The following is a 25,637-nucleotide window of genomic DNA, read 5'->3' as shown; positions in this document are numbered from 1 at the left end:
TGGTTCCCCAGACAGCCACACCCCTTCCCTTGACTCCACCCCTTTCCTCAACCACCCATCATTTGGTGGTTGCCTGGCTCCTGTGCAGTTTTTCCCCCATCCTAAAAGGCCGAAATGCTTCTCTGAAGGCTTACTTACTGGCAGTTAAGAGCTTTATGCTGCACCCTGCTGGTATTTTTTTGCCTTTTTGTGTGTTTGGCACTCTTGCCCCCCTCCTTATGTTTCAAACCACATAAACATCCTTCCCAGAAGTGACTCCATTCCTGTCTATATGACGAGGAGGTATAAACAGCAACTACACTACAGCCTTTCCAGACCCGGCGCCCGCCAGATCTGTTGGGCTTCAACACCCATCATCTCCATTCAGCATGACCAAGGGCAGTGCTGGCTGGGGATGCTGGGAGTTGTAGTCCAACACATCTACAAGGCCAGGGGAAGGTGGCTATACTAGATAACTCATAGAACAGCTGCACAGGTGACTTGATTTCTGACACTGTCTTTTTGGCGGGCGCCATTTAATCGTGAATATATCCAAGGGGAGGTGTTTGTGCCTTCCCATGAATCCTGCTCCCCGGCCAACCAGCATGTCTGCTGGGAGCTCCTTTGATGGAGAGACAGAGCGCAAATAAGGTGTGTGTGTGTGTGTGTGTGTGTGTGTGTGTGACCAAAACAGATGGGATGCTGAGGCTTGAACCTTCAGTATTTAGCTCTGCCCGCTGTGCAGATGGGGAAGGGTACCTGGCAGTGATGGGGACGGACTCTCTGTGGATGCTCAGAAGGCATGTCTTTACTTTGAGCGCTCCAGGACTGAAGTTCCAAACGGATTGCGGCGCTCGCTGTTGAAGGAAAGGTAGTCTGTAGCTGCTCAGAGGTACTCTCTGCTTGTGACTCCCAGCCTTCCAGAACTGATGCTAAAAATAGATCCAGAGATGTCAGCACAGAATGACATCAATGAAAGCCTTGGAAGGGCACGGCTGTGCGGTAGGTGGGCAGCTGGGGTTGCTCTCCCCAGCTTTGAAGTTGTGGCTGGAGGGGGCTTCGCTCGGATCGCCTCCATGGGTTCCCTGCTCCCCTGCTTCCTCCCGCAGGAGGGGGGTGGGCTCAGGGAGGGGGGCACTTGTGCTTTGGGCCAGGCCATGAGAGCCGTAATTGGATCCACCACCAGCAGGACTCATGGGGATTAATTGGAGGCGCAGTGCGCCATTCCATCATGGAGCCACACACAGATGGAGGGCAGCAGCACACAGAAACGTGGGCACTGCCGTGCAGCTCCTCTACGGAAGCGAGAGGCCTGGTGCGCAGGCTTACACTACTGCTCTTACATACTCCTTCTCGGGGGTGCGGTGCTCAGCTCGGAAGCGCCGGCACTCATCACGGCAGTCCCAGAGCCACACCTTGGAGGACAGCCCAAAATTGCGGGCAGCCCTGCGGATCCATATCCACAAACCCACCCTAGCCGTTTTCATCCCCACCCGGAGCAGGTCTTTGGCAAAGCCGATGGGTCTGAACAGCCCATGCGAGTCCAAGCCACCGAAACAGGGAACGATATATTGTTGGTGGGAAAATTCATTTCCTCGTAGCTACTCTGAGAACTGCTCAGGGGGAAACAGGGAATTCGGGGGGGCGGCGGCGGCGGGTGCAGGGGGGAGACAGATGGTGTTGGTGTCCCTGCCAGTAAAAACGTGCCGGTGCTGCATCCCCGTGAGTCCTGCCTCCACTACATCACAGCTCTTTCTGTCCCCCTGCCAGCTCCAGGTTTGGGAGGGCCTGTGGGCAAGAGACCCCCAGTGGCCCCCTCCCTCAGTGAGTCCACCTTCTCACCACCATTGTCACCAACTGCTTGTGCCACTCACCCTCTTTCTCGTCACTTGCTTGCTTGACAGGCAGAGAGAGCCAGGGAACAAGGGGGCCGTGGCACCCCTGGTACTCCTCACCCCCTCCGTTGTCTGGGCCGGAGCGAGAGGCAGGTGATCAAGCAGGGCGCAAGGGTGAAGAGGAGCAGCAGCCTCTTGTCAGTGGGCCCCTGGCACATGCCCAACAATGCCAACCCCTGGCGCCAGCCCTGTATTTATCCTTCTAGCCTAGTGTTTTCTACTCTGACTGGCACCGCCTTGCCAGGGACCCTGACCGAGTAGCAGTGGTGCCCCCACGGGTTGAACTCGGGGCTGAAGTCCAGCCCCCCCGCCCAATGTCTACGCAGAGAACAGCAGGTGACGAGTGCTGTGGCAAACAGGCCTAGCAGTAACGGTGAGGCTGACACTGCCCACCACAGCCACCTTTCTTCCTTCTTATTTTAAAAGACATTTTAGAGTAGGCTGCAGCCAGCCAGGCATGTGCATGGTTACAAATGCTCTTTTTAGTCTTTAAAATATCCTTTTTATCCTTTTATTATTATTTATGATGATGATATTTATATCCCATCTTTTTTCCTCCAAAGGAACTCAAGGAGGCTTACATGATCCTCTCCATTTTCTCCTCACAACAACCCTGTGAGGTAGGCTAGGCAGAGAGTGAGTGACTAGCCCGCCCTGAAGTCACCCAATATGCTGAGTGGGGACTTGAACCGAGATCTCCCGAGTCCCAGTCCAATATTCTAACTGCAACACCACCCTGGCTCCCTTTTCTACTTATTCCCGAGTAAATCAGGGCAAACCCTGTTTTATCCCTGTAGCCAGGATGGGGCTATGATTCAAGTGAGTTTAAAATGTGAAACTGCACATGCTCAGAGTATATATATCTTAAAATCAGGTTTAGTAAATAGGTGGGGAGGGTTTTTTTTGGGTGCTCTAATGTATCAGGAATGTAGAATGGTTTTAAAAGAGGGTTGGACGAATTCCTGGAGGAGGAGAATGCTGGCTATGTGCTACGTCCAGTCTCAGAGGCAGTGAGCTTATGTACACCAATTGCTGGGGAACATGGGCGGGAGGGTGCTGTCCTGCTTGTGGATTCCTGGTTGACAGCTGGTTGGCCACTATGTGAACAGAACGCTGGACTGGATTGACCCCTGGTCTGATCTGGCATGGCTGTTCTTATGTAGAAGCACTTGTAAAGCATGGGATGGCAGGAGCAGAAGATAAACATTAGCTATGTGTTCCACACTCCCACAACGGAAGTCATACACATGGCTGTCTAAAGTAAGACCATGAAGTCTTGGGCCTAAAATGTCCCACCTGCATCGCTGAAGACTAGAGTCTTTCCCATCACCTGATCCTTCACTGGAAGTGCTGGGGGTTGAGCCAATTACCTTCTGAGTGCAAAACTGGCGCTCTCTCACAGCGCTAACCCTCCCCAGGCAAAATGCTTCGCAGTTGTTAATACAGCGATGCAGTCCTTCTACACCAGTTCGGTTCGGATGCTTTCTCCTTCTAACCCAGGAATGTCTATTGCGGTCTTCCCCAACCAGGTGCCCCCAGACGTGTGCAACCCCCAGGATTCCCAGCCAGCATAGCCAGGAGTCAGGCATTACGGGAGATGTAAATAAACATCTCCTTCGCTGCTCCACAGGTAGAAAAAACGCAGAAATGACATGCTGCCCTTCTTCCCAGGGGTAGCAAGCCTTGACCACACGTGTAAGCTGTTTCTGATGCTCGTCCATTTCTGAATCTGGAGCAGCAGAAGTTAAGCAGCCCCCCCTCCCCGTCTCTCTCTCTCTCTCTCTCTCTCTTTTTAAAGACGACACACCCTCAGAGGAGAGCACTCGAAAGACTGTAGTGCAGCCTGACACATCTGCTTGTCCTTTCTTCAGGCTCTGGCAGCCCCTGGTGATAACTCCCAGAGCAAAGTTTTGACGTCAGGGGCACATGGACAGAGGCCTGGAGAAAAGGCCAAAGTTCAGGACGATAGAACGGAAGATGCGAACGGTCAGGCCTGCCTTAATACTCTAGGATAAGTGGCATTATGGACACATTGATTTGGTCCTGTTTTTTCTTTTCTTTTTGGCTTCCAGGAAAGCATTTGTGGCAGGCCCCAGGGAAATTATGATAGAAATTGGAAACCATGGGTCTTGAACGCAGGCATTGTAGGCTGAGAGGAGAGCTATTTAACTGTTCAGCGGGAGACAGACCTATGTCAGGGACCCTCTGGGACTGTCTGTCCTCTCTCTTGTATTAGTACTCATTCTTCTGGCCATGCATGGTGCTTGGATCCTGGGCTTTGAGCTTCATGAGCATGGAGGTCCCCCCCACACCCCAAATCCCAGTTGTGTGGGACCTACTAATGTTTAAGCAGGGTGAGGGAAGGGGCACTCTGCACATGCTCAAAGAGACAGCGAGTTGGATCCAGGATCTGCCTTCCACTGGAATCCCTGTAAGCCCGGATGCATGCACCAGGGAGAAACTCTGGGCCTGTTCATGAGCAAGCCTGGAAGCAGGAGTGCTTTATTTCTCAAGAGACAGGCTCTGAGGGCTGAACGTGCTAGACATCACAAGCTCTGACCTAGAAGCCCTTCTGTCTAATACGAGGTGTGGGGCAAAGGCACTCTGCACGTGCTCAGAGGCATTCTCACATTCCACACCTGAGACTTGGGAGCTTCAGCTGATCACTACCACGGAGCATACTACATTCAGGGAGAACACTGATGTAAACTGCCCAGAGAGCTTCGGCTATGGGGCGGTATAGAAATGCAATCAGTCAATCAATAACACAATACACGAAGGAGCGCCTCTGAGCGGGCATAGAGGGTGGGTGAGAATTTAATTTCATTTTGATAAGAATGTCACAGAACGCACACATTTCTCCATATTCGGGACAAAAAGCACTTCAGATTTTTAAAAAATGTGAAAGTGGGAGACCCGAAACTGACAGATCTGTCCATCGAGGGCTTTGCTCTTAGAAGTGTGACTTTAAATCCCTGTGTATTCATAAGAATATAGGAAGAAACATGGGAAGCTGCCTTAGTCAGACCCTGGGTCCATCTAGCCCAGTACTGTCGTCACTGATTGGCAGCAGCGGCTCTCCAGGGTTTCAGGGAGGAGTTTTTCCTAGCCCTACCTGGAGGTGCCGGGGATCGAACCCGCAAACTTCTGCATGCAAAGCAGGGGCTCTGCCATGAGAGATCTGGAAGATGGGGCTATAACAGCTCTCCGCGAAGGCCTTCTGGGTGCTGGAACAACACAGGTCTTCAGGTTAGCTTTGTAGAGCCCAGCACCTTGACCTTGCTTCCCACTCCTTTTGACCTCTTGTGCCACAGATCCCTGGAGCCCTGCTAGCTGGAATTTTGCCTGCCCTTGGACTGTTCTGCCATGCTTAACCACATCTTCTCCTGAACATCCTCCTTTCCTGGACTGCCCTAACACCCAACTGGGACCATTATTCACCTGGCCTTGACCAGCCCAGGTCCGGTTGGGACAGACTTACCTTGATCGCTGGGATTTGAAGATGGGATTTGGCCTAGGTAGAACACTCCCTGACCCAAACATGTTTTTGGACCCAGGAATTTCCACCTTTTATATCCCTCCTTTCTACACGATGCTGCGTCCCAGATTTCTTTTTAAGTTTCAGTATTGATGGGATGAAGTATAGGGACTCCTCTGTTGAATTAAAAAGCCCTGCAAGCAAAAGGAACCATTGATTGGGCGACATGAGGCCCCGCTCCGAGTCAGCTGAGCGCCAGTTGGCTCAGGCGATGCTGTTGCAGGTCACAACCTGTACTACTGTTGCAAGAGTCCGTTCTTCACAAGTTTAGAGGAAGAACAACTTTCGGGTCAGGCAGAAGCAGAAGTATAGTCCAAAGCACATGATGGCTTCCTACCAACATTACAAGAGAGGCATTCAACTGAATTAGAGGTTGCCACCTCTTTTTTTCTGACGGGCTCCTCATCTTTAACAGCTATACAGCAGACAGGTGCATCATGCTGGGAACAGCTCAACTGGCTGAATTTGGCTGGTGCAGGTGGGTGGGAATTTCGTTTCTGTTCGTTTTTGATAAGGACTTACCCAAATCCGCCAAGGTCAGAGAGAAGCAGCTTGAGAGGTGAAATATTCAAACGGGGGTGAAAGCGAGACAGACAAATTTGCCCATCACAAGAGGACCGCAAGCAGTTTCCAGATACGGCGGGGGCGGGTAGTGGAGGATGGGTTTCCAGGCAGGCGTAAGCCCCCGCACCTCTGTTCCTGGAAACAAAGGCCAGTTCTTGATTCAATCTCTCTCATACTCAACCTGTTTTATAGGGTAGGAGACAGGAGAGGTATGGCGGGGGGCGGGGGGGGGGAAGAGCTCAGTGCAAGGCCCTGCATCCCTCTCCAATCAGAGCCCTGCAGAGCTGGTTGCTATAGCAACCAGGAGATGCTGCATTGCCAAACTGCGAGCGCTGGGCTGGACCCCCGGAGGGTTGTGACTGCACCTTCACATCTGCTCTTTGTGCCCCGGGCACCTGCTACACCCCAGTGGGCACCCCATTGGCTGCGTCAACACTCTCTGGATGACTGCCCCCCCTCTGCTGCACACATCTTTTGCGTCAACCCCCCCGCCCCCAATTGTGCCAACGTCTTCCTTGGTTTGACACCGTACATTTTTCTCAGTGCAAACAGTACTCCGGGCCAGTCTGGATTGCAAATTAAATTGGGAGGCACAATCCATGGAGGCCTTCTCCTGTGCAAACTCTCAGGGTGGGGGGGAGAGGAGGGAGTCAAGCTCAGTGGCAGTGTACCTGCTTTCCAGGTAGAAAGGTCCCAGGTTCAATCCCTGACGTCTCCAGATCGGTCTGGGAAAGACTCTTCTCTTTTTTTGAGCCCCTAGCCTTGCCTTCTTCAACCATACTGGCTGGGGATGCTGGGAGTTGTAGTCCCACACATCTGGAGCACACCAGGTTTGGGCTAGTCAGTGCAGAAGACCATACCGAGTTAGATTATCCCAAACAGTCCTGTTATTTTATGCACATCCCACTTTTCTCTAAGGATTTCCAAGGAGCAGCTGTGTTAGTCTGCTGCAGCAAAAACAACACAGAGCCTCACGGCATTTTGGCTTCCGGATCCACGAAAGCTTGTGGGGCATAAATCTGGTAGTCTTTGGTGCCACAAGACTCTTCGTTGTTTTCTCTCACGAGTTCAAGGTATGCAGTTCTCCTCCCTCCATTTTTTCTTCACAACAACCCTGTGAGGTAGGTTAGGTTGAGGGATGGTGACCGGCCAAAGGTCACCTGGGAGGTTTCACAGCTGAGTGGGGATTGGAACCCAGGTGTCCCCAGGTTTAGGCACTTGGAAGACAACCCCTCCCCGCTCCGATCCGATTCCCATTTCAGTGGAGGCTGTACAGCAGCTATCTCCGAAGAAGCTGCCTCCAAGCAAACAAAAAAAAAATTATCCTCCCCTACTTTCTCCCCCTAACAAAGAGATCCCCTCCCCCAGTTAGCATTTGGTATTGTTATGCAATTATTTAGCATTTTAAGCGTTTTGTAGACTTCATTTGCTTGCCACTTTGCAGGTGTTTTCAACATATTTCCCTTCCACACCTATGAGAGCTAAAGAAAAGGACAGAGCCAAGATACCACCCTTTTCTCCCACTCTCTCCCCCACTCCCACATATACCCCTGGATGGGAGCGGCACTCTGTGCATGCTCTGGAGCATGCTGCTGTTTCCTCTCAGTTTCTTTGTTTGGGGAGATGCACTCTGCACATGCTCTGGGGAACCGTCAAGGACGATGCCTCTCTATGTTTGGCTTGGCCAACGCCTGGCTCCAACAAACCCCCTCCTTCCAAAGCTGGCTTGTCTTGGGTTGTTTGTTTGTAGGGGCGAGTGAATGAGAGGGGAACAATCCAGTAGGGCGCCGGAGCTCAGAGTTCAATCCCTTACCTTCATCTCTGGTGGTAGCAGCTGGTCCCTGGGACAGTACCGGGGTGGAAGGCACTCTGCCCATGCTCAGAGTCACCCTGGCGCCAATGGCTCCCACGTCCTCTACCTTGAGCCTCCTTCCAAAGTTGGTTCGCCTCGGGTTCTTTGCTCGTTTAGGTGGTGGCAGCCGGTCCCTCGAGAGTCAAGGGGGGACGGCACTCTGCCCATGCTCAGAGTTACCCTGGCGCCAATGCCTCCCGCGTCCTCAGCCTTGAGCCGGCCAGGTGAAAAGAAGGTTCTGGGGCTAACGCGTGGGCGCCAGGGGGGTCGTGATGGTGGCTTCTCTCCCCCCCCCGGGCGCTCCCTTCCTTCCTCCCTCCCTCCCTCCCTCCGTGTCTCGTCTGTGTCAGCGAAGGGGTCACGCCTTCCGCAGTGCGCTCGCCTGGAGCGTGGGTCGGCCGGGGAGACGGACGCGAGGCCACGGCGAGGGGCGTCCGACGCGGGAGCCGGCGGCGAACGGACGGAGCGGCGGAGCCCCCCTCCCGCGCCAGCCTGTCTGTCTGTCCGCCCGTCCTCCCTCCCTCCCTCCGCCGGCGAGACGAGGCTGCGTTGCGCGCACAGCGAGCCACAGCCGGGCTCGAGCGACCGTCGGAGCGCACGGGGGCGACCGGGCTGCAGCCGCCCCGACGCCACGGTGAGCGCCGCCGCCCTGGAGGGGTGTCGGGGGGGTGTATGTGCGCGCGCGCGCGGGGCGGGGGAGGGAAGGCTATGGACGCCAGCAGCTTGCCTTTCCTCGCCCATTCCGCGGAGACAGGAGGGAGGCAACGGCCAGGGCGCCTCTGCCCGGCACCACCGCGGCTCCTGAAGGCGTGCTGAGGGCGAGAGTGCCGCCGGGGCATGTGCAGAGTGAGCGCCCCTCTGTCCCGGCGGGAAACTTACCCTTGTCCTCCTCCCCCAGTCTGCTGGGATGACGGGACAACAGTTCCATGAGGACTGGAACCCCAGACGGCTACGGGGAATCTATCCAAATGCCCTTCTTGGAAGTAGGAAGGGATGGTGGGGGCGGCGGGGGCGGGGAGAAAGCGGAAGGCAGCCCCTGGGAGGCTGAAGGGATTGTGGAAGGCGGGGGGGGTCAAGTTCCAAATCTGACCTGGGGTACAATGGGAGGAGAGAGTGCCTCCGGGTGCGCGCAAAGTGCCTTTCCTGCGCAGCCCATCTGCACGCCCCTGGGGAGGGAAAGATGTATAAAGGCGCCGCAGGTGTGTCTTCCAGGTGGCCTTGAAGCTCCGCGCCCCGTAAAAAAAGAAGTCCAGCACCTCTCATCTCCCGCGCCATGCCCTCACCTTAAAGACTAGAATTGAGGTCGGGGGGTGGGGGTGGGGTTGGCTGGATCTCCCTCCTCCTCGCCCAAATGGCATCCTTGCGAATGAGCAGACAGACTCGGGGGGGGGGGGAGGTCAGGAAGCCCCCGTTCCACGACTCCCTGCAAGCCATCGCTGCGCAGGCGGTGTGTCATATAAATTCGTGGTCGCCTAAAGTCTTGCTTTATGTCCACTCCATGTGTGTCTGTTGTATGGCCACTTCACCCTCCCCCCCAGCCCAAATGCCTCTCCAGGGAAGGGCAGGTGTAACACCTAGATACACCAATTTGCCCCCCTTGACATAGGGCTGTGGGCAGACCTGGGAAACCAGATGTGCTTTGAGCCAATTAGATTTGTTTACTCCAGGACTCTTGTTTTGTGTTGATCATGAATATTGTACCAATATTGGGATTGGGGGAGTGCTCCTTGGTGCGCAGCGCCCGGTGTCTTGTGGAACAGTTGTGCGGGGTGGGGGTTCGGCGCACGCTTGTGCACCGTCCACCGAGGGGGGGGGGATGCTCGTGGCAGTAGCGAGGACATTTGCTGTGCATAAAAGATCTGTGCACTGCAGCGTGGAGCGGAGGGCTTGAAATGACTGCGTCTTGTCTGTGCATGAAGTATGCATGTGTGACTGTGTGCGCGCACGTGCATGCCTCAGGAGAGCTTATGCCCAGTTTGGGTGGTGCAGAGAGGGCACGCTTGCATTCCTTTCCGTGTGAAAGCGTCGCATTTCTTTTAATTTAATGTGTGGGCTTTGCCTTTTGTGCGCGGTGCAACTGTCGTTTCCCTGCAGCGCATCAGTTGCATGCGCTCTTTTGTGTGTGCAGCAGCTGCCGGTGTTGATAAATGTTTGTGTCTAGGTGGATGTTGGGAAATGACATTTTGCAATGTGTTGTCGTTCGTGTGACTGATATTTTGCAACAAGGCCTTGGGTGTGCAATGTATGGAGAAGAGTGGGTACGGGAGAAAGAAATCGGTTTACAAGACAGGGTGAGTGTAAACCCAGAAGACCTGGAAGAAGCAGCCCCCTACCACTGCGGAGACAGATTCCTGGAGGTTGCCTTTTTTTCACATCGCTTGCCTGTGTGTTGAGCCCCCAAAACAACACACACAGACAACTTGCCTAAAAATAACTCCAGCAGAAAAAAAGCCAACCCACCATTTCCGAGCACAAAGGCCTGTTTTAAAAGATTAATAATAATCGTGCTCCACGACACAAAGACATTCTGTGTGTAGGGATTCCACGCGCTGCACTGGAGGGGAAAGCTGCAACGGCAGTAGAATTCCTACATATTTATTATTTTTATTTATGGCACTGAGATCCCGCCTTTTTTCCCTCTTGCAAGGAGCCCAAGGCGGCTTACACTCTCCTCCTCCTCTCCATTTTATCCTCACAACAACCCTGTGAGGTAGGAGAGGCAGAGAATGATAGCGGTTGGATCAAGGTCACTGTGAGAGCTTCGTGGCCAAGGAAAGGTAGGAACTCAGCACTCCCCAGCCCTAATCCAGTCGTCTCACCCAGCCTCCCTCAGTGGTGCCTTCCAGATATTTTGGACTTCAACTCCCATCAGACTCAGCCAGCATGGCCGATGGTCAGGAATCTGGGGAGTTGTAGTCCACAACATCTGGAGGGCACCAGGTTGGAGAGGGGAACTTTAAAAAAAAATGCTTGCAAACGGTTGCATAATTTGTAATTGTGTGTTGTCGCCTGTAGCATCTTTCTGTTTGCTGTTGCTCTTGCAGCTGGGAGAACTGGGTTATATTAACCGGTGGTTAAAGTGGAGCCAAGGCCCCCAGGGCCATGGTGCCACCAATTTTTTTATTAGCGGAGGTGCTGACATCCTCTGCTTCTCCCCTCAGACTTCCCTGATCAGTGCTGCTGCCTGAAGTTTTGGATGCCTCTTGGGGACATGGCTGTCTCGATTTGATGGTGATGATGATAATAATGATGTTCCCCAGCTACCCTCTGCCCCACAGAGAGGGACACAGCTACAGACCCCCCCCTTGCACCTTCCATCACAGCTCTTCCCCACCATGGACTCATGAACACACACACACACACACACACACAGGTTCTTCCACAGAGAGGTGGTGGTGTAGCAGTCAGTTCTGAAATGCAGGCGCTCATCGTGAAAGTCCCCGTAGCCACGCCCCCACAGAGTCCAAAAATCCAGGCAGCTGTTTTGAGCCATATCAGCCAATCAGTCCCAGCACTTTTTATTTTCACCAGGAGCAGCTCTTTGGTGAAGCGAATGGGTCTGAACCACCCATTCAAGACTGAGCCAACCCAAAATACTTTGTACGACAACAGGGAACAATGTATTCTCACTGGGAAAAATTCATTCCCCCCCCCCCCGCTACTGTGAGGATTGAAACTAAGCTCAGAGAGAACAGGGAAGCCTGGAGGGGGTGGCAGATGAGGTCAGCTTCCTATTCCTGTGAGCCCCGGCTTCACGACGCCACTGCGGGGAGCACCCCAGGAGAGGAGCCGTTGCCACAAACCTCCGTCACGGTCAAGGCAAGAAGCGAGATGGAAGCAGCCAGGCCCTCTCAGGCGTTTACACATCTTGAGAAAGGCTGCAACTTTTTTTTATTTATGTTGGTGTTGAGGAGCAACCCATGCAGACGTACTGGAGGATGAAGCTAATGTCCTTTGGGAGAGCCATCAGGAATTTTGCAGGCAGGGGCACCAGTGCTTGAGGTTGCTTTGTTCCTTAAGTGATCCCAGAGTTACGACCTCTGCTCTGCCAGCCTATCCCCTTAATCCTTCTCATGCATGGGATGGTTGTGGTTACCCAGCCAGGAGGAAATACACTCTGTGCGTGCTCAGAAGTGCTGTTTCCATTATCTGCATGTTACAAGGCCGGGCCCTCACATACCCTGAGTGGCTTCCCGCTGTCCATTCATTGGTCTTCTCCCTCTGGGTTCAGTCTGTCCGGGAGGGGGCAAAACAACCGGAAGATCTTCCTGATGCCAGTCTGCCCTGCTCTAGCTCGAGTCTTGGCTGTTTGCACACAAGCCAGGGAGCGATGCCGTAGAGTGGTCGAGCCGGCAAGCGAAGGGTCAAGCGCACAGGGTTCAGTCCAAGGAGGCTTTGGCTACAGCAGGAGTGGTCAAAATCCAGGCAGAGGTCAGAACGCAGGCAGGCAGGCAGGCAAGGAGGGTCAGGCAGCAGCTGGAGTGGTCAAGGTAGCAAGCAAGAGGTCAGACACAGTAAATCGGCCAGGTCCATTGCACAGTCCAGCAGCAGGGTCCTTAGGCAGCCCAGAAGGTCAGTAAGCATCAGGCACAGGGCACGATTCAGGAGGCCAGGCGCACGGCAGAGGCTGGATGGACCAAGTTGCTCCAACTCTGGCTGGGTTTCTGGTGAGGGCTTTGAAGCCCAAAGCCAGCTGGACCCCATCCAGAGCTCAGCGGCAGCACTCAGAGTGCCCTTCCCAGAGCCCTACTCCTGAGGAGTCCCTTTCTCCTGAGGAGACCTCTTCTGGAGGCCAGCACTCCTTCACACAGGAGCCCTGCTAGCCTGTCGCCAGAGGTGACGATGCTCCCAGGGCTCAGGGGCTGCTCAGCCTCTGCCTCCGAGACAGAGCCCCTCTCTCCTGGCAGGGATGGCCTCGGGCTCCTGTGGGTCTGGGGGCAGCCCCTGTTCTGGGGCACCCTGGGCTTCTGAGGAGGACTCCTCCAGTCAGGCATGGCGTAGCCCCAGATAAGAGGATCTGGAGCTAAAATGTCTGGCTTGGGTGAAGCCCTGAGGGATACCGCATCCGGCTCTTTTTCATATAAATCATATGGGAAGGCAGGGGTGCGGAACCTCTTTCAGCCAGAGAGCTGAATTCCATTTCTGAGAAGCTCTCGGGGGCCGCATTCCAGGGGTGGGAGGGGCCAAATGCAAAAGGGGGCGGTGGCAAAATGACAAACAAAGGTCCAAAATCCCAGCATAATCAACCAAAATCTAAGCCTTCGGAGAGGCATTTCATTTCGACCTTTTAGAATGGGGGGAAAATTGCACAAAAGCCAGGAAACTGCCAAACAATTGGTGGCTGGGGGAAAGGGGGTGGGGCCAGGGAACGGGTGGGGCTTTCTAGGCCCCACCCCCCGAGGGCTGGTTTGACTGCCAGGGCTGCGTTCTGCCCTCCTGTGATAAAGTCGCCTCATCGATGTGAATGCATGTTCAGTTTTTTAAAAAATATTGTTGCATGACCCTATTCAGCAGAGATGGCGATTAGAGACCCATTTATAGCATCCTTTGTGTGTGTAAGCAACCTTTATGTGTGTAAGCACCCTGGGCTTGGTGCCGCATCTGGTAGCTGTTCCTGGGATGGGTGAAGCTTCCAACGGGGCAGCGTCCCCGCCTGCAACTGAACTCGTCCGGACAAAACTGTCCCTCCAAAGAGGCCGCGGTTTGGGCCTGGAGTCCTCTTGCCAATCTGCGTTTCCACGGTCAAGGGCCGCAAGAGGCTGGCTGGAATTCCCAGGCTGAGGGGCCTGTCTAAACTCAGCCGCCAGCCCTGAGTCATCTCCTGGCAAACGCCCCGGGTCCCTGCGTGCCTTCCAAACATTCCACGGCTGTTTCCCTAGCTTGGGACAGCGAGGGTGGATGGATGCAGCGAAACAATTTGATCCTTTTAAACTTGCAAGGCCCTGGGGGTGGGGGCTGGCAGAGGGGAGGCGGGGAGAAGGGGAACGGATGTGCCATGACTTTGCGCCATTAGTTCCCCAAGGACACGAGCAGCTCCTGTCCCCTCTTTGCAGAAGAAGGAGTTGCCTCCATCACAAGTCAGAAAGCTGGAAAGGAACCCCCACTCCCAGCTCTGCCTCCTCCTCACTCTCCCCCTGCCTGCTCTGTTTCCTACTGAACAGGGGAACGGAGAATTGTGGTCCAGCGATTTCCAAGGGGGACCGAAGATCGCTTGGCTTAGATCCAGATGTCCAAAAACAGCCTGAGGACTTGCTCGGAGCCAAGAATTCTGGGCCTTTTGCTGTCAGAGTTTGAGCTGGAGCTTGAGGGGTGGAGGAGTGTTTTGTGTCTAGTGGAATAAAGTCCAGGGAGGGAACTGGCCCAAGTGTGGCCTGTACCAGCCTCTTCAAACAGCTTCGGCATGCAAGAGCGAGGTGGCTTATCACATTTCGAAGTAAGTTAGTAAGGGCGCAATCCCATGCACATTTAGACAGCAAAAAGTCCTACAACTCCCAGCATTCCTCAGCCAGCATATAAGGACTGTTCTCCATCTAAACATGCATAGGATTCCACCCTTAATTATTTTTTCCTCTTCCCTCCCCATTCCTCTTTCCTTGTGTGTTGTGTCTTTTTAGCTTATAACCCTACAGGCAGGGAATGTCTTGTTTTACTGATTATATGTAAGCCACTAGGGAGGTTGGGGGATGCTGGCAGTTGTAGGATTCTAAACGCGCATAGGAGTGCGCCCTAATACACATTAGCATCTAAAGAGAGCCTCACTCCCCCGTAAGACCGCCTGAAATGACCAAACCGCATTCGTGACCTTACAATATTTTATTCATTTATTACATTTATATCCAGCCTCTTCCTCCCTCTTTCCTTCCTTTTGTAACATTTTACATATCAGTGTTTAATGCGGCGCCCGTCCTATAGATGGCAGGTGATTCTACTGTGAATATCGTAGAGGCGCAAGCGTTGCGACGTGATGGCTCTTGCCACGTGGGCTTGCGACGTCCGACATGTGCTTGCGGTGCTGAGAAGCAGCTGCCCAGCTTTTTAATATCAGTTCAGTGCCTGGATAGGAGGTGATGTTATGGTGGCATTTGATGCTCGATACCCCCTTTGGGTCATCTGCTAGGGACGGGCAGGGCTTTCAACAGGTGCATCACTCAGGAGCCCAATGGGAATTTAATCCTCTACACCAGTGGTGCTGGTAGGCGTACCACCACTGGGATGCAGAAGCAGTCTAGGTGGGATGCAGGGTTTTAAGAATTACTAAGAATGTACTCTCCTTCGATCTTCATGTCCACCTGCAAATGTGATGTGTGCAGTCTCCTACCTGTTGCAAGTTAATCACCTGTGACCTTTTGGCATGCCAGTAGTAAGCTTTTTAAACTACTAAGGGTGCAGTCCTATGGGCTGTGCCCTCTCTGCTCGGAAGCCCCCAAACTTGGAGGCTTCTGAGATTCCTATGTCCTGCCAGGCCGAAGCCGGCAGGGTGGGAGGAGCAGTGGAAGCCGTTTTTGCCTCCCTGTCCTCCGATCTTTGAGTTTTGGCTAGATGGGACTTTTAGCCTGTCTAGTGAGGGTGCTTTGCAGGGTGAGGGAAGGAGTGGGCTCTGGATAATCTGTGTCCTGGCCTCTCCGGTCTCCTCCTCTTCCCGCCCACCGGAGCACCCCTTTTTACCCTTCTCCGAGATCGATTTCCCAACCTCGGAGAGGTAGCAAGCTGCGAGGGGGTGGGGGAGGATGGCGCGGCTCCAACTCCCCCTTCCGAGGTCGGAGCACCATCTCTGACCTCGGAGCGGAGAAATATGAGCCATGCTATGGCCCAGGGACCAGAAGATTGCTCTGTAATGGAATTGTTATTTTTGTTTGTCTTTTAAAGCCACAGCAATAAATTTTTCTCCCAACAACGCTACTGCAGTGTTTTATGTCCTTAAAGGTGGCAGTAAAGGATAAATATAATAACAGGAAGCCTATAAACGTATCAATGTCCTTCTCGGAAGATGTGGGCTTTTTGTTTCTATCATGGTGGGACCCAGGTTCTTTGGTAGACTTATTGGTGGGATGTAAGATCCGAAAGACTGAGAGCTACTACCCTTTGGGTATCCCTCCTATGTTGTGAATGACAGGATGGGGTAAGGTGGCCACGTGTCCTCTTTTACAGAGGACAGTCCTCTATTTGAAGGCATCCTCTGTTTGAAGGGCTGTCCTGTTCAATTCCAGTTTAAAGATAACGAACCCTAAGAATTGTTGCCCGTCACCTGTTGGCAGCACTGAACAACAGACTGAGCGGGTAGCTACACAAGTCACCTGCTCACATCCCACGCTGAGATGTACTGTATTTCTATTTAAATTATAATAATAATTTCTAAATTTGCATCGATACACATCAATGAGCCCACACAAATTATATGCAAATCTGTGCCCCCTTATGTCTGTTTTTGGTGAAGCATGGCCTCTTTTTGGGCAATTCATAAGTGGCCACCCTGCAATTGGGGGTGGGGTGAAACCAGAAGAATCAAAGGCTGCAATGAGCAATTGCTTTGGCATCACTGGCTCATGTGGAAAGAATTTCTGCACTGTTCAGCATATTTTCACAGGCAATCTGTCATTTGATTGATTGATTTTTTTTACTGAATGGACTTCTAGAAATAAAGCAATCCAATTATGAAAATGACCCCCCCCCCCAGGCAGCAGTTCAAGATTCAACCCAAAGTCCTTTTTTATAGAATGAAGGCCAAAACAAATAATGTTTTTATGGTCTGTTTAATAGGTAACAAAGATGAGGCCATATGTATTTTCTTTGGGGAGATTGCTCCAGAGACATGGGGCCACTGTTAAAAAGGTCATGTCTCTGCTGCCTGATGGATTGCGTGGTGGGTGTGTGAGCACCGATTTTAAGGCCTGGGAAAGTTTATCGGGGTGCCACTGGTACTTTAAATAACCTAGTCCCGAATTCTGTAGGTTGCTTTTTGGTTGTGTGTTTATATTTGTTGCACTGGTGGTGACCCACTGTTATTAACTTGGGGATAATCTTCAAGTGTAGCTCGATCAGTATCATGATGCACCCGCTCTTTTCTCAGACTACTGTTCCCCAGGGATGTTTGCACCTTTGATCATTTTCTTCTCTTGTCCTTCTAGGTTCCACCCCCCTCCCGGGGAAACGTATCTGCCAATGTGGTGGCAGTCCCAAGTCTGTCTCAAGTGACAGGGTCAGGGGGCCAACATGTCTGAGACTCTGAACCTGGAAAAGGGGTGCACTGTGGATGAAATTCTGCACGGCTGCATCGAGGCCTTTGGTAAGGGACGGGGGAAGGGACTTTTCCTTGGGGCGAAAGTTGGGGGAGGGCGACCTGCAGCTTATTGGATGACACAAGGGGCTCTGAAGCAGGCGGAGGCAACTCTCAGCCTGGCTATGGCAACTGATTTTTTTTTTTTTATATATATATTTCTTGGCCACCTTTCAGGGCAGAAGCCCTGAGAGGGCATACAGCAATAAAACGCATAAAACCGCTGTGATATTAAGAGCGATAAAAACACAATAAAAACAGTCAGAACACATAAAAACAGCAATAAAAGCAGCAATAAAAACCAACAACAGAACCAGCAATAAAACAGCAACAGTTTTTGCCCGTCCTGCAGAGACCTGGTTTGCATGTGATGACTAACCATGGTTTAATTAACCATGGTTTGTGGAATCGTGGGCTGTTGTTAGTGTGTATCCACAACTAAGTGTTAACTATGGCTTGTTAACCATGAACAACCCATGAAGAGAACCCATGGTTTGTTGTTGGGTTGTGCACTGTGGCTTGTTTAAACCATGGGTTTTCATTAAATGCTAACCCAGAATTGGGGGTTGTTCATGGGTTGTTTCCCCGAGCTACAGAGGCAGCAGACAAGAGTGGCAAAAAAACCTGAGCGTCTTTACATACCAGTAAGTGATACAGGGAGGGAGCAGGTGAAGGAGGAGGGAAACAAACAACCCAGGGACTGAGAAAACAAACCATGGTTTGTTTGATTGTCTGCCAGACAACCCCTAGGTAGGGCAACAAGTCATGGTTTAAATAAACCATGGGTTAGCGTTAGGTGCAAACCAGGCCATAGAGTGAGGCAGGTGCCTCAGACAGCTGGTTTTGGGTGTCCTGAAAGGGCAGCAAATGGCTGGTTATTTAATTTGCTGTAACTGTACTTTTAGCGCCAGGGAGGGGGAAGTGGTGCTTGTGGGATTTTCTCCTTCAGATGCCAAAATAACTTAACTAGCCTTGGGTATTATGTATCTTGACTTTGTGTGTGTGTGTGTGTGTGTGTGTGTGTGTGTACATTTAATACTCTGCCTCAGGCATCAAAATGGACTGGCCCTATATTTACACACTGTATTTTAACACGTGATGCCCTTAGGCCAGGGACCTAAGATCTGGGCCACCCCAATTGGGCCCTCTGGGGTTCCCCAGTTAGTCCCTCCCCTTTCCTCCAACTGTTCGGTGGCTTCCCAGCTGTTGCCCAGTTTGCCCTCCCCCCCCCATTCTAAAAGGTTGAAATGCCTCTCTGAAGGCCTAGCTTCTAGCTACAATACACTGGCATTTTTCTATTTTGGCTCTGCCCCTTTTGCCTTTGCCTGCCCCCCCCCATTGGAATGCAGCCCCCCGACAGCTTATCTGAAATTGAATTCGGCCGTCGGGCTGAAAGAGGTTCGCCCCCCCCCCCCCCCGCCTTAGGCCATGCATAAGAGGACTAAGGAGCTGGGAATTCTACACCCAAAACGACCTTCCGGGCTATCCCAACTCATACACAGGCACAGGCGCCTTTGAGACACCCAGAATGGTGATTCTGTCTCGTGTCGGAAGTTGCAAGCTGGGCTGCTAGCAAACTTTGTGCCTGTTGGCACCCTCCGTCCACTTCTTCACACAGCGCAGAGTTAAACGATGGAATTCGCTACCACAGGATGTAGCGATGGCCACCAACTTGGATGGCTTTAAAAGGGGGTTGGCCAAATTCCTGGAGGAGGAGGCCATCAAGGGCTACTAGTCTTGATGGCTATGTGCTACCTCCAGAACCAGGGGCAGTGAGCCTGTGTACGCCAGTCGCTGGGGAACATGGGCAGGAGGGTGCTCTCATGCCCTGTTTGTAGGTTCCTGGGCGACAGCTGGTTGGCCACTGTGTGAACAGAATGCTGGACGAGATGGACCCTGGGTCTGATCCAGCAGGGCCCTCCTGATGTTCTTAAGAACCACTGTGTGCATGTGTGTGTGGGGGCAGTGCCATTTCTAGGTTTTTGAGGGCCCTTTGGCGAGACCCCCTCTGTGGCCCCCTCCTTCAGTGAATCTACCTTCTCACCTCCATAGTCTCCAGCTGCTCCTTCTTCTTCTCCTCCTCCTCCTCCTCTTCATGGCTGCCACTTGCTTGACAGGCAGAGAGCCAGGGAGTAAGGAGGCCATGGCATCTCCTGCTCCTGCTCCGCCCCACCACCGTCGTCTGGGCCGGAGCGAGAGGCAGGGGAACAAGCAGGCCGCAACGGCAAAGAGGGGGAGCAAGTCCGGGGGGCTCTTGTCAGTGGGCCCCTGCTGGGGTGAGGGCCCTCGGCATCTGCCCAGCCATGCAGACCCTTGGCACCATTGTGTGGTGGGGAGGAACTGTACCTCAAGGAGCGAGATGGGGCTGCTTGTAGTTGTGTCCCTCTGTGGGGCAGGAGGTAGCTGGGAACTTTATTACCATTAATAATCCGTACAAATAGCGAGAAGGGTCTTGCTCTGACGTGTGTTGTGCTCTTTCTGCAGACGCCGAGGGCAAGGTTCGTGACCCCCAGCTCGTCCGCATGTTTCTCATGATGCACCCCTGGTACATCCCTTCCTCGGCGCTGGCTGCCAAGTTGCTTCAGATATATCCTTTTTGGGCCTGCCTGGCACGCCATCCCTCCGGCCTCTGTTCCCAGCCAGGATCCCTGCTTCCTTCTGTAGACAGCTTATGCCAGCCTTCCCCAACTTGGTGCCCTCCAGATGCTGGGAGGTGTCGTAGTCGAAAACATTTGGAAGGCACCAGGTTGGGGGAGGAGCCACTGACCACTTCGTTCCCCTCGACACCTGGCCACACCTTCTTTCCGGAGCCCTGCTCTTCCCAACATGTAGCATATCTGTTACACACAGACTGCTTCCATTTTAGGCACTTGGCGTGGAACAGCTGCGCCTTGTTCACTCACATTTTATGGGAGGGGGATGTCCACATGACATCTCACCTATTTGCAATCTTCCTGTGTCTTTCCCAGTGTGTTTTATCTTACTGTAGAAAGGCTGACTTCTCCTTCTCCTTCTCCTTCTTCTCCTTCTCCTTCTTCTCCTCCTCCTCCTCCTCCTCCTCCTCCTCGAGAAGGATGGAAGAGAAGCTCAGTCTCCAGAGGTGAAGATGCTCCATCGCTCTTCCATCTTTTTAAAGAGGTGTGGTTTTGGCATGGGCAGTGATGCATTGGGCAGGTGTATAGTTCATATCACATACGTTCACTGTAATCTTTGCAATGGTCGTCGTTTTATTGCCTTGTTATTTTTTTACAAATCAGTCTGTTAATTAGTGCTAAAATACATTTCTGGAGGGAGAGAGAGAGAGAGAGAGAGAGAGAGAGACATATATGATAGAAAGACTAACAACAGAGTATTCAAAAATATATCTAAAGCAAAACAGAGTCTTTAAATATATTTTTGAATCCTCTGTGGTTAGTCTTGCTATCTTTCTTCTGCATTTTACCTTAAGACTGGCTGCATCCACAGTGGATCCAGAGCCTTCGTGTGGATTTGCTGCTGTGGTTCTTTACACCAGCCTCTCTCTCTCAAATCAATACTGCTTAAATGGAAGTGTTATAGTTCTATAACACTATTATGCTAAACTTTAAAATAAGTAAAGAAAAACACTTTCTGGTCGCTGCCATTTTAGCAAGGTTTTTTCTTAGTGTTTCTCAGCAACTGGTGCGTATAGACTCACAGCCTCTGATACTGCAGATAGCACATAGAAATCAGGACTAGTAGCCATCGATAGCCTTCTCCAGGAATTTGTCTAACCCCTTTTAAAAGCCACCCAAATTGGTGGCCATCGCTACATCCTGTGGTAGCGAATTCCATAGTTTTCCTATGTGCTGTGTGAAGAAGCCCTTCCTTTTTTCTGTCCCGAATCTCCCACCAGTCAGCTTCATGGGGTGAACCCATTAGGTTCTAGTCTAGTGTTATGAGAGAGGGAGAAAAAGGTCTCCCTGTCCACTTTCTCCACACCATGCATGATTTTGTACACCTCTGTCATGTCTCCCCTCACTTGCCCTTTTTCTAAGCTAAACAATACCAGACTTTGTAACGTCCCTTCATGGTGCAGTTGCTCCAGCCCCTTGGTAATTTTGGTTGCCCATTCTGCCCTTTTTCAACTCTATAATATCTCCTTTTTGATGCAGCAACCAGAACTTTACTAGTATTCCAGGTGTGATAGCACCATAGATTTATATAAGGGCAGTCGGATATTTGAAGTTTTATTTTCTGTTCCTGTTTTAATTCGGCCAACATTTCACAGCAGCCACACACTGAGTCAAAATTTTATTGATCTGTCCACAACACCCCCAAGATTTCTTGGTCAGTCTCCACCAGTTCAAGTCCCATCAGTATATACACAAAGTTGGGATTCCCCCCACCCAACTCCACATTTTTCCTAATTAAATGCTTCCAATCTACGCTTCCTGAGCCAAAAGAAACATTCAACACTTTGTTCTCCGACATGCCTTTGTTTTTTGACATTTCTTGGGTCGTAATGAGCGATAGTGCTTAAAGGAACAAGCAATTAGGGCTAAATAAATAATTGATGTTTTCTTTTTAAAGGATTGCTCAGACTTTTCCCTTTCCCACATAAGTGGCTGCTGAGATGAATTTGTCCTTCTCCTTCCCCGCCTACACGTAACAGCTATGTCACGCCCACTGGTTGTGGATGGAACATAGTGGATAAACATCCAGAAAAAAAAGTACAATATCCCCATTAGTGTGGGAAATCACAGTATCAGCTGCACTGTGAAGCTAACAGTGCAACAGTTGGCTATGCTCTTAGCCTTGTAGATTCCAGTGAAAGTGTAATTATATATCAATATTTGAGGGAGCGCCTCTCCCTATATCTGCCTGCCCAAGGACTGAGATCTTTTGGAGGGGCCCTCCTCTGCATTCCACCAGTGCAAGGCATACACTATGGTGGGACGTGGGAGAGGGCCTTCTCTGCTGTGGCACCCCGGCTGTGGAGTGCCCTCCCCTTGGAGGCCCGATTGGTGCAGACATGGGTTTCATTTTGGCACCAAGTAAAAACATGGCTTTTTACCAAAGCCTTTGAGGGCTAAATGCATTCCCTAAAGTAGCACACTGTTTTAACTGTTTTATTGTTTTAGATTTTAATTGGTATTAGCTTGTTTAATGGTTTAATATGTTTTTAGCTGTTTAAATTATTTATTGGTTTATACCGTTTAAATTTATTTTATCTGTATGCCTCCCTGAGATCTTAATGATATAGGGTGGGATACAAATGTTTTAAATAAATAAAAAATTAATAAAATATTAGCAATATTTGCCCATCTGGCAACAGAAGTCTGTGTTTTTTTGGAGAATAACATTCCATTATTCTCCATGTCCCCAAGGGGTCATTGATGAGGTAGCTTTTTTTTGGCCTCTGAAATCCCAAGGGCAAAACAGGGACATCAGAAGCTTCCTTACACTGAGTCGGACCCTGAGTCCATCTAGCCCAGTATTGTCGACACTGACGGGCAGCAGCGGCTGTCCAGGGTTTCAGGCAGGAATTTTTCCTGCCCTCCTTGGAGATGCCGGGGATCAAACCTGGGACTTTCCATATTGAGAACATGTGTTCTACCACTGAGTTACGGCTCCTGCAGTCCTAAGAAACACTTGGCTTTGCTCTGTACACCAGAAAACTGTGCTGGAGCAAGGCAACAAAGTGGAATAGTTTATTGCCTTTCTCAGATCTCCCCAAAACAGCTCCATCCTGTTAATCCTCTTTCGCTCCTGTGTGTGCGTGTGTCTCCTCCAAACCTATTCATGGTATACTCTTCTTCTGGATTCTCTCTGTCTTATTCTTCATGTTATATATTACCCCTGCCCGCCAGACAGTTGACCAGCTGTCTTCCTTTCCCCCTCTTCAAATCCTTGAGAGCTAAGGGGACATGGATGCTGACAAGATATAATTTGATGCATAGACTGAATGGAAACCTAGAAAAGACTGCGTGGAGCGTAATCTCATGTACATGGACGGATGCTGCTGGACCATAAAACCTGTACCTGTCTATTAGATATTCTCCCATTTAAAATTCCCCACACACCATGTAAACACACACAGTTTCTCCCCTTCGCTTTCTCCTTAATTCTGCCCTGAACTTATCAGGAATCACGTGGCTCTGAAAGCAGTTCCCTGCAGGTGAAAACATGCCACCTGGTCAGGTGAGTGTCTCAGCAGGGGTATGGCTGGCTGTTGAAGGTTACTGTTATGGGTATCCACAGATATTTTTCTGCTGGGAGGGGTAAAGTGACACAATGGCATGTGATTGTAATTTGCGTGCATAGCTCACGTCGCTGCGACATACCTGTGCATTTCCCTTGTGTGTGTGTTCCGCATGTGTTGCACAAGCATTGTTGCTCAGCATCGCATTCCATGACATACGGAAACCTTCACAGAGTAGCAGAAGATCCTGGAAATTTGATGGCACTAATGCAGAAGAGTGTTATATCCAAGCTGCACACAAGAGGCATCATGAACTCCAACAAAGATGTATTTTGAGTGCGCAATACACAGAGGGGATTATGGACTTTATTAAATCTGTTCCGTCTATGTTCTGCAGATTGCTGGCCATCTTTCATTCCCTCGTCTGCTCATTGATGGAACTGGATTTTTTTAGGGGTGTATGAGAATTTTGTTCCACTTGCGCTAATTTGCATTTGCACAAGTACATGTTAGGACTAATGCACATTAGTGCAAGTGCACATTAGTGCTAATGCGCATTATTGCAAGTGCAAATTTGCACAGATCCTCCCATTTTACTGGACTTGCAGACCAGTAAAACAAGTCTGCTGTAGAATCTGCAGGTCGGATTAATAGAAATCCGAACTCCTTTGAATCTCTTGAGGATTTCTTCCACATCCCTAGTTGTTACTATTATATATTATGTTATTATTTATGTTATTATTATGAAGCAGCATAATAATAAAAAACAGGAAATTAATTTTACCACCAACAATATATTGTTCCTTGTTGTAATGCAAGTATTTGGGGGTGGCTTGGCGTTGAATGGGCAATTAAGACCTATTAGATTTACCAAAGATCTGCTCCTGGGGGGGATGAAACCCACAAGAACTGGTTTGCTGATGTGGATCAACAATGCTGCCTGAATTTTGGGATTTTTCTTGGGGGTGTGGCTCTGGGGACGGTCATGATGGGTGCCTACATTTACCACTAGACCACGACCTTCAAATGTTTTGGACTGCTCCCTCCCCGCTTCAAATGGGCACCCATGTTTTCCAGTCTCAGGGTACTAAAAGATTTTCCAGCGTACGGGCAATGTTGGGGATGCTTTTTCTCTGGCTTGTGATCTTTCTAGAGTCTTGTTTTTTTAAAGAAAAATATTTGGTGTGGTGTATCAATACTGATTGACTGTAGTTACATTCTGCAGGGGTGGGGTGTGGAGAGTCTAAAATGGCTTGGGGAGTGAAGAGGGGCACCTCAGTTCTCTGTATTACAGGCTGGGGGTAGATTTGGCAGTGTAAGATTGATGGGGCAGGGCCAGTTATGAAAAACGAAAGGTGCAAAACCAGGAGAGCATCCACAATAGACCCCTGACTGGAAGAAACATCTCAAGATGCTGGAACAAAGATTTCATTTGTTTAAAAAGCCCAACACGTTTCGGCCTATTTTTATTTTAAGGCCTTCTTCAAGGGGTTATAAAACCATCTGCAGAAATCCCTGAGATAATGTCTCCTACTAAAATTCACTGGCCTTAAAATAAAAACAGGCCAAAACGCGTTGGGCTTTTTAAACAAATGAAATCTTTGTTCCAGCATTTTGAGATGTTTCTCTTCCATTCGCAGGGGAAGTTGTGACCTACCAGTGGCCCCCCAGCAAGGGTTTGGGCCTTCGGCAGGTGCCCAAAGATGCCGACCCTTGATGCTGGCCCTGGACCCAATGCCTCGTCACGGGAAGGAGCGGTCCCAGCTGCCTTGATTTTATGATGCGTTGTTTTAATCCAGTATTGGGAACAGAGGAAACCTCTATCAATTTAGCTTTGGAATACGCAGAATAACAATGGAGTGTCCTCTGAGCATGTGTAAAGTGCCTATTGCTAACCAAAGCCTGCCTCTGCTTCACATACCTAGGGCGTCTAAGCAGGACCACGTCCTGGCACCTCCGCTTTGATAATTAAGCACAGGATGGAGGGGGAGGAATTGTAAAGAACGAGGAGGTACTTCTGGGCGGAGCTCACCTTCTGAGCAGGAGTGCTTTGGGGTTACAACTGATACTTCAGTGGTTTTTGATAATAAAGCTTTTATTGTTTCAACCAATAGTAACAACAAGGTCCCAGGGCCTGGTCTGAAGGCACAGGAGGCGGCCACTTTGCTGAAGCTAAGCAGGTCTGGGTCTGGTCAGTGCTTGGAGGGGAGACCCCCTGGGAACCGCATCTAGCCCCCTTGAGTTCCACGATGGGCGAAAAGAGGGATATACATGTGATTGATAAATAAGCATACAAAATCACAGATGGATAAAAATCAGATAAAATATTTGTTACACATTTCTAATCATTCTGCAAGGTCAAAAAGTTTAGT

The 25,637-nt window shown here is 50.8% G+C and overlaps 1 protein-coding gene and 1 long non-coding RNA gene across 5 annotated transcripts in view; one reads left to right on the top strand and one right to left on the bottom strand.

The window, feature by feature from the left end:
- Positions 1-4,675: 4,675 nt before the first annotated feature.
- On the bottom strand, positions 4,676-8,137 carry LOC146334270 (uncharacterized). 2 transcript variants are annotated; one of them, XR_014786312.1, is made up of 5 exons: positions 7,790-8,137; positions 6,648-7,090; positions 5,935-6,111; positions 5,356-5,546; positions 4,676-5,101 (listed from the first exon to the last, which is right to left on the bottom strand). It is a non-coding gene; the product is annotated as an uncharacterized LOC146334270 (long non-coding RNA). The 2 variants fall into 2 exon arrangements; XR_014786311.1 differs by having other exon boundaries at positions 6,648-8,137.
- A 26-nt stretch (positions 8,138-8,163) lies between these two features.
- Positions 8,164-25,637, top strand: part of RASGRP2 (RAS guanyl releasing protein 2) — a 46,451-nt gene continuing 28,977 nt past the window's right edge. The window contains exons 1-4 of one of the 3 annotated variants that reach the window (XM_084824340.1): positions 8,164-8,462; positions 16,954-17,111; positions 19,587-19,689; positions 23,202-23,264. In XM_084824340.1, the coding sequence (XP_084680466.1) occupies positions 17,039-17,111; positions 19,587-19,689; positions 23,202-23,264 (239 nt within the window). In that variant the 5' untranslated portion in view covers positions 8,164-8,462; positions 16,954-17,038. Of the gene's footprint in view, positions 8,463-8,514; positions 8,675-8,909; positions 10,606-16,953; positions 17,112-19,586; positions 19,690-23,201; positions 23,265-25,637 lie in introns of those variants that run through there. The other 2 variants (XM_084824341.1, XM_084824342.1) reach the window with 2 other exon arrangements.

This window comes from Heloderma suspectum, chromosome 17, assembly GCF_057233095.1.
Source record: "Heloderma suspectum isolate Gila_16-S chromosome 17, 16-S_ref, whole genome shotgun sequence".
NCBI classification, from domain to species: Eukaryota; Metazoa; Chordata; class Lepidosauria; order Squamata; family Helodermatidae; genus Heloderma; species Heloderma suspectum.
This window is presented reverse-complemented; position numbering and strand designations above follow the sequence as displayed.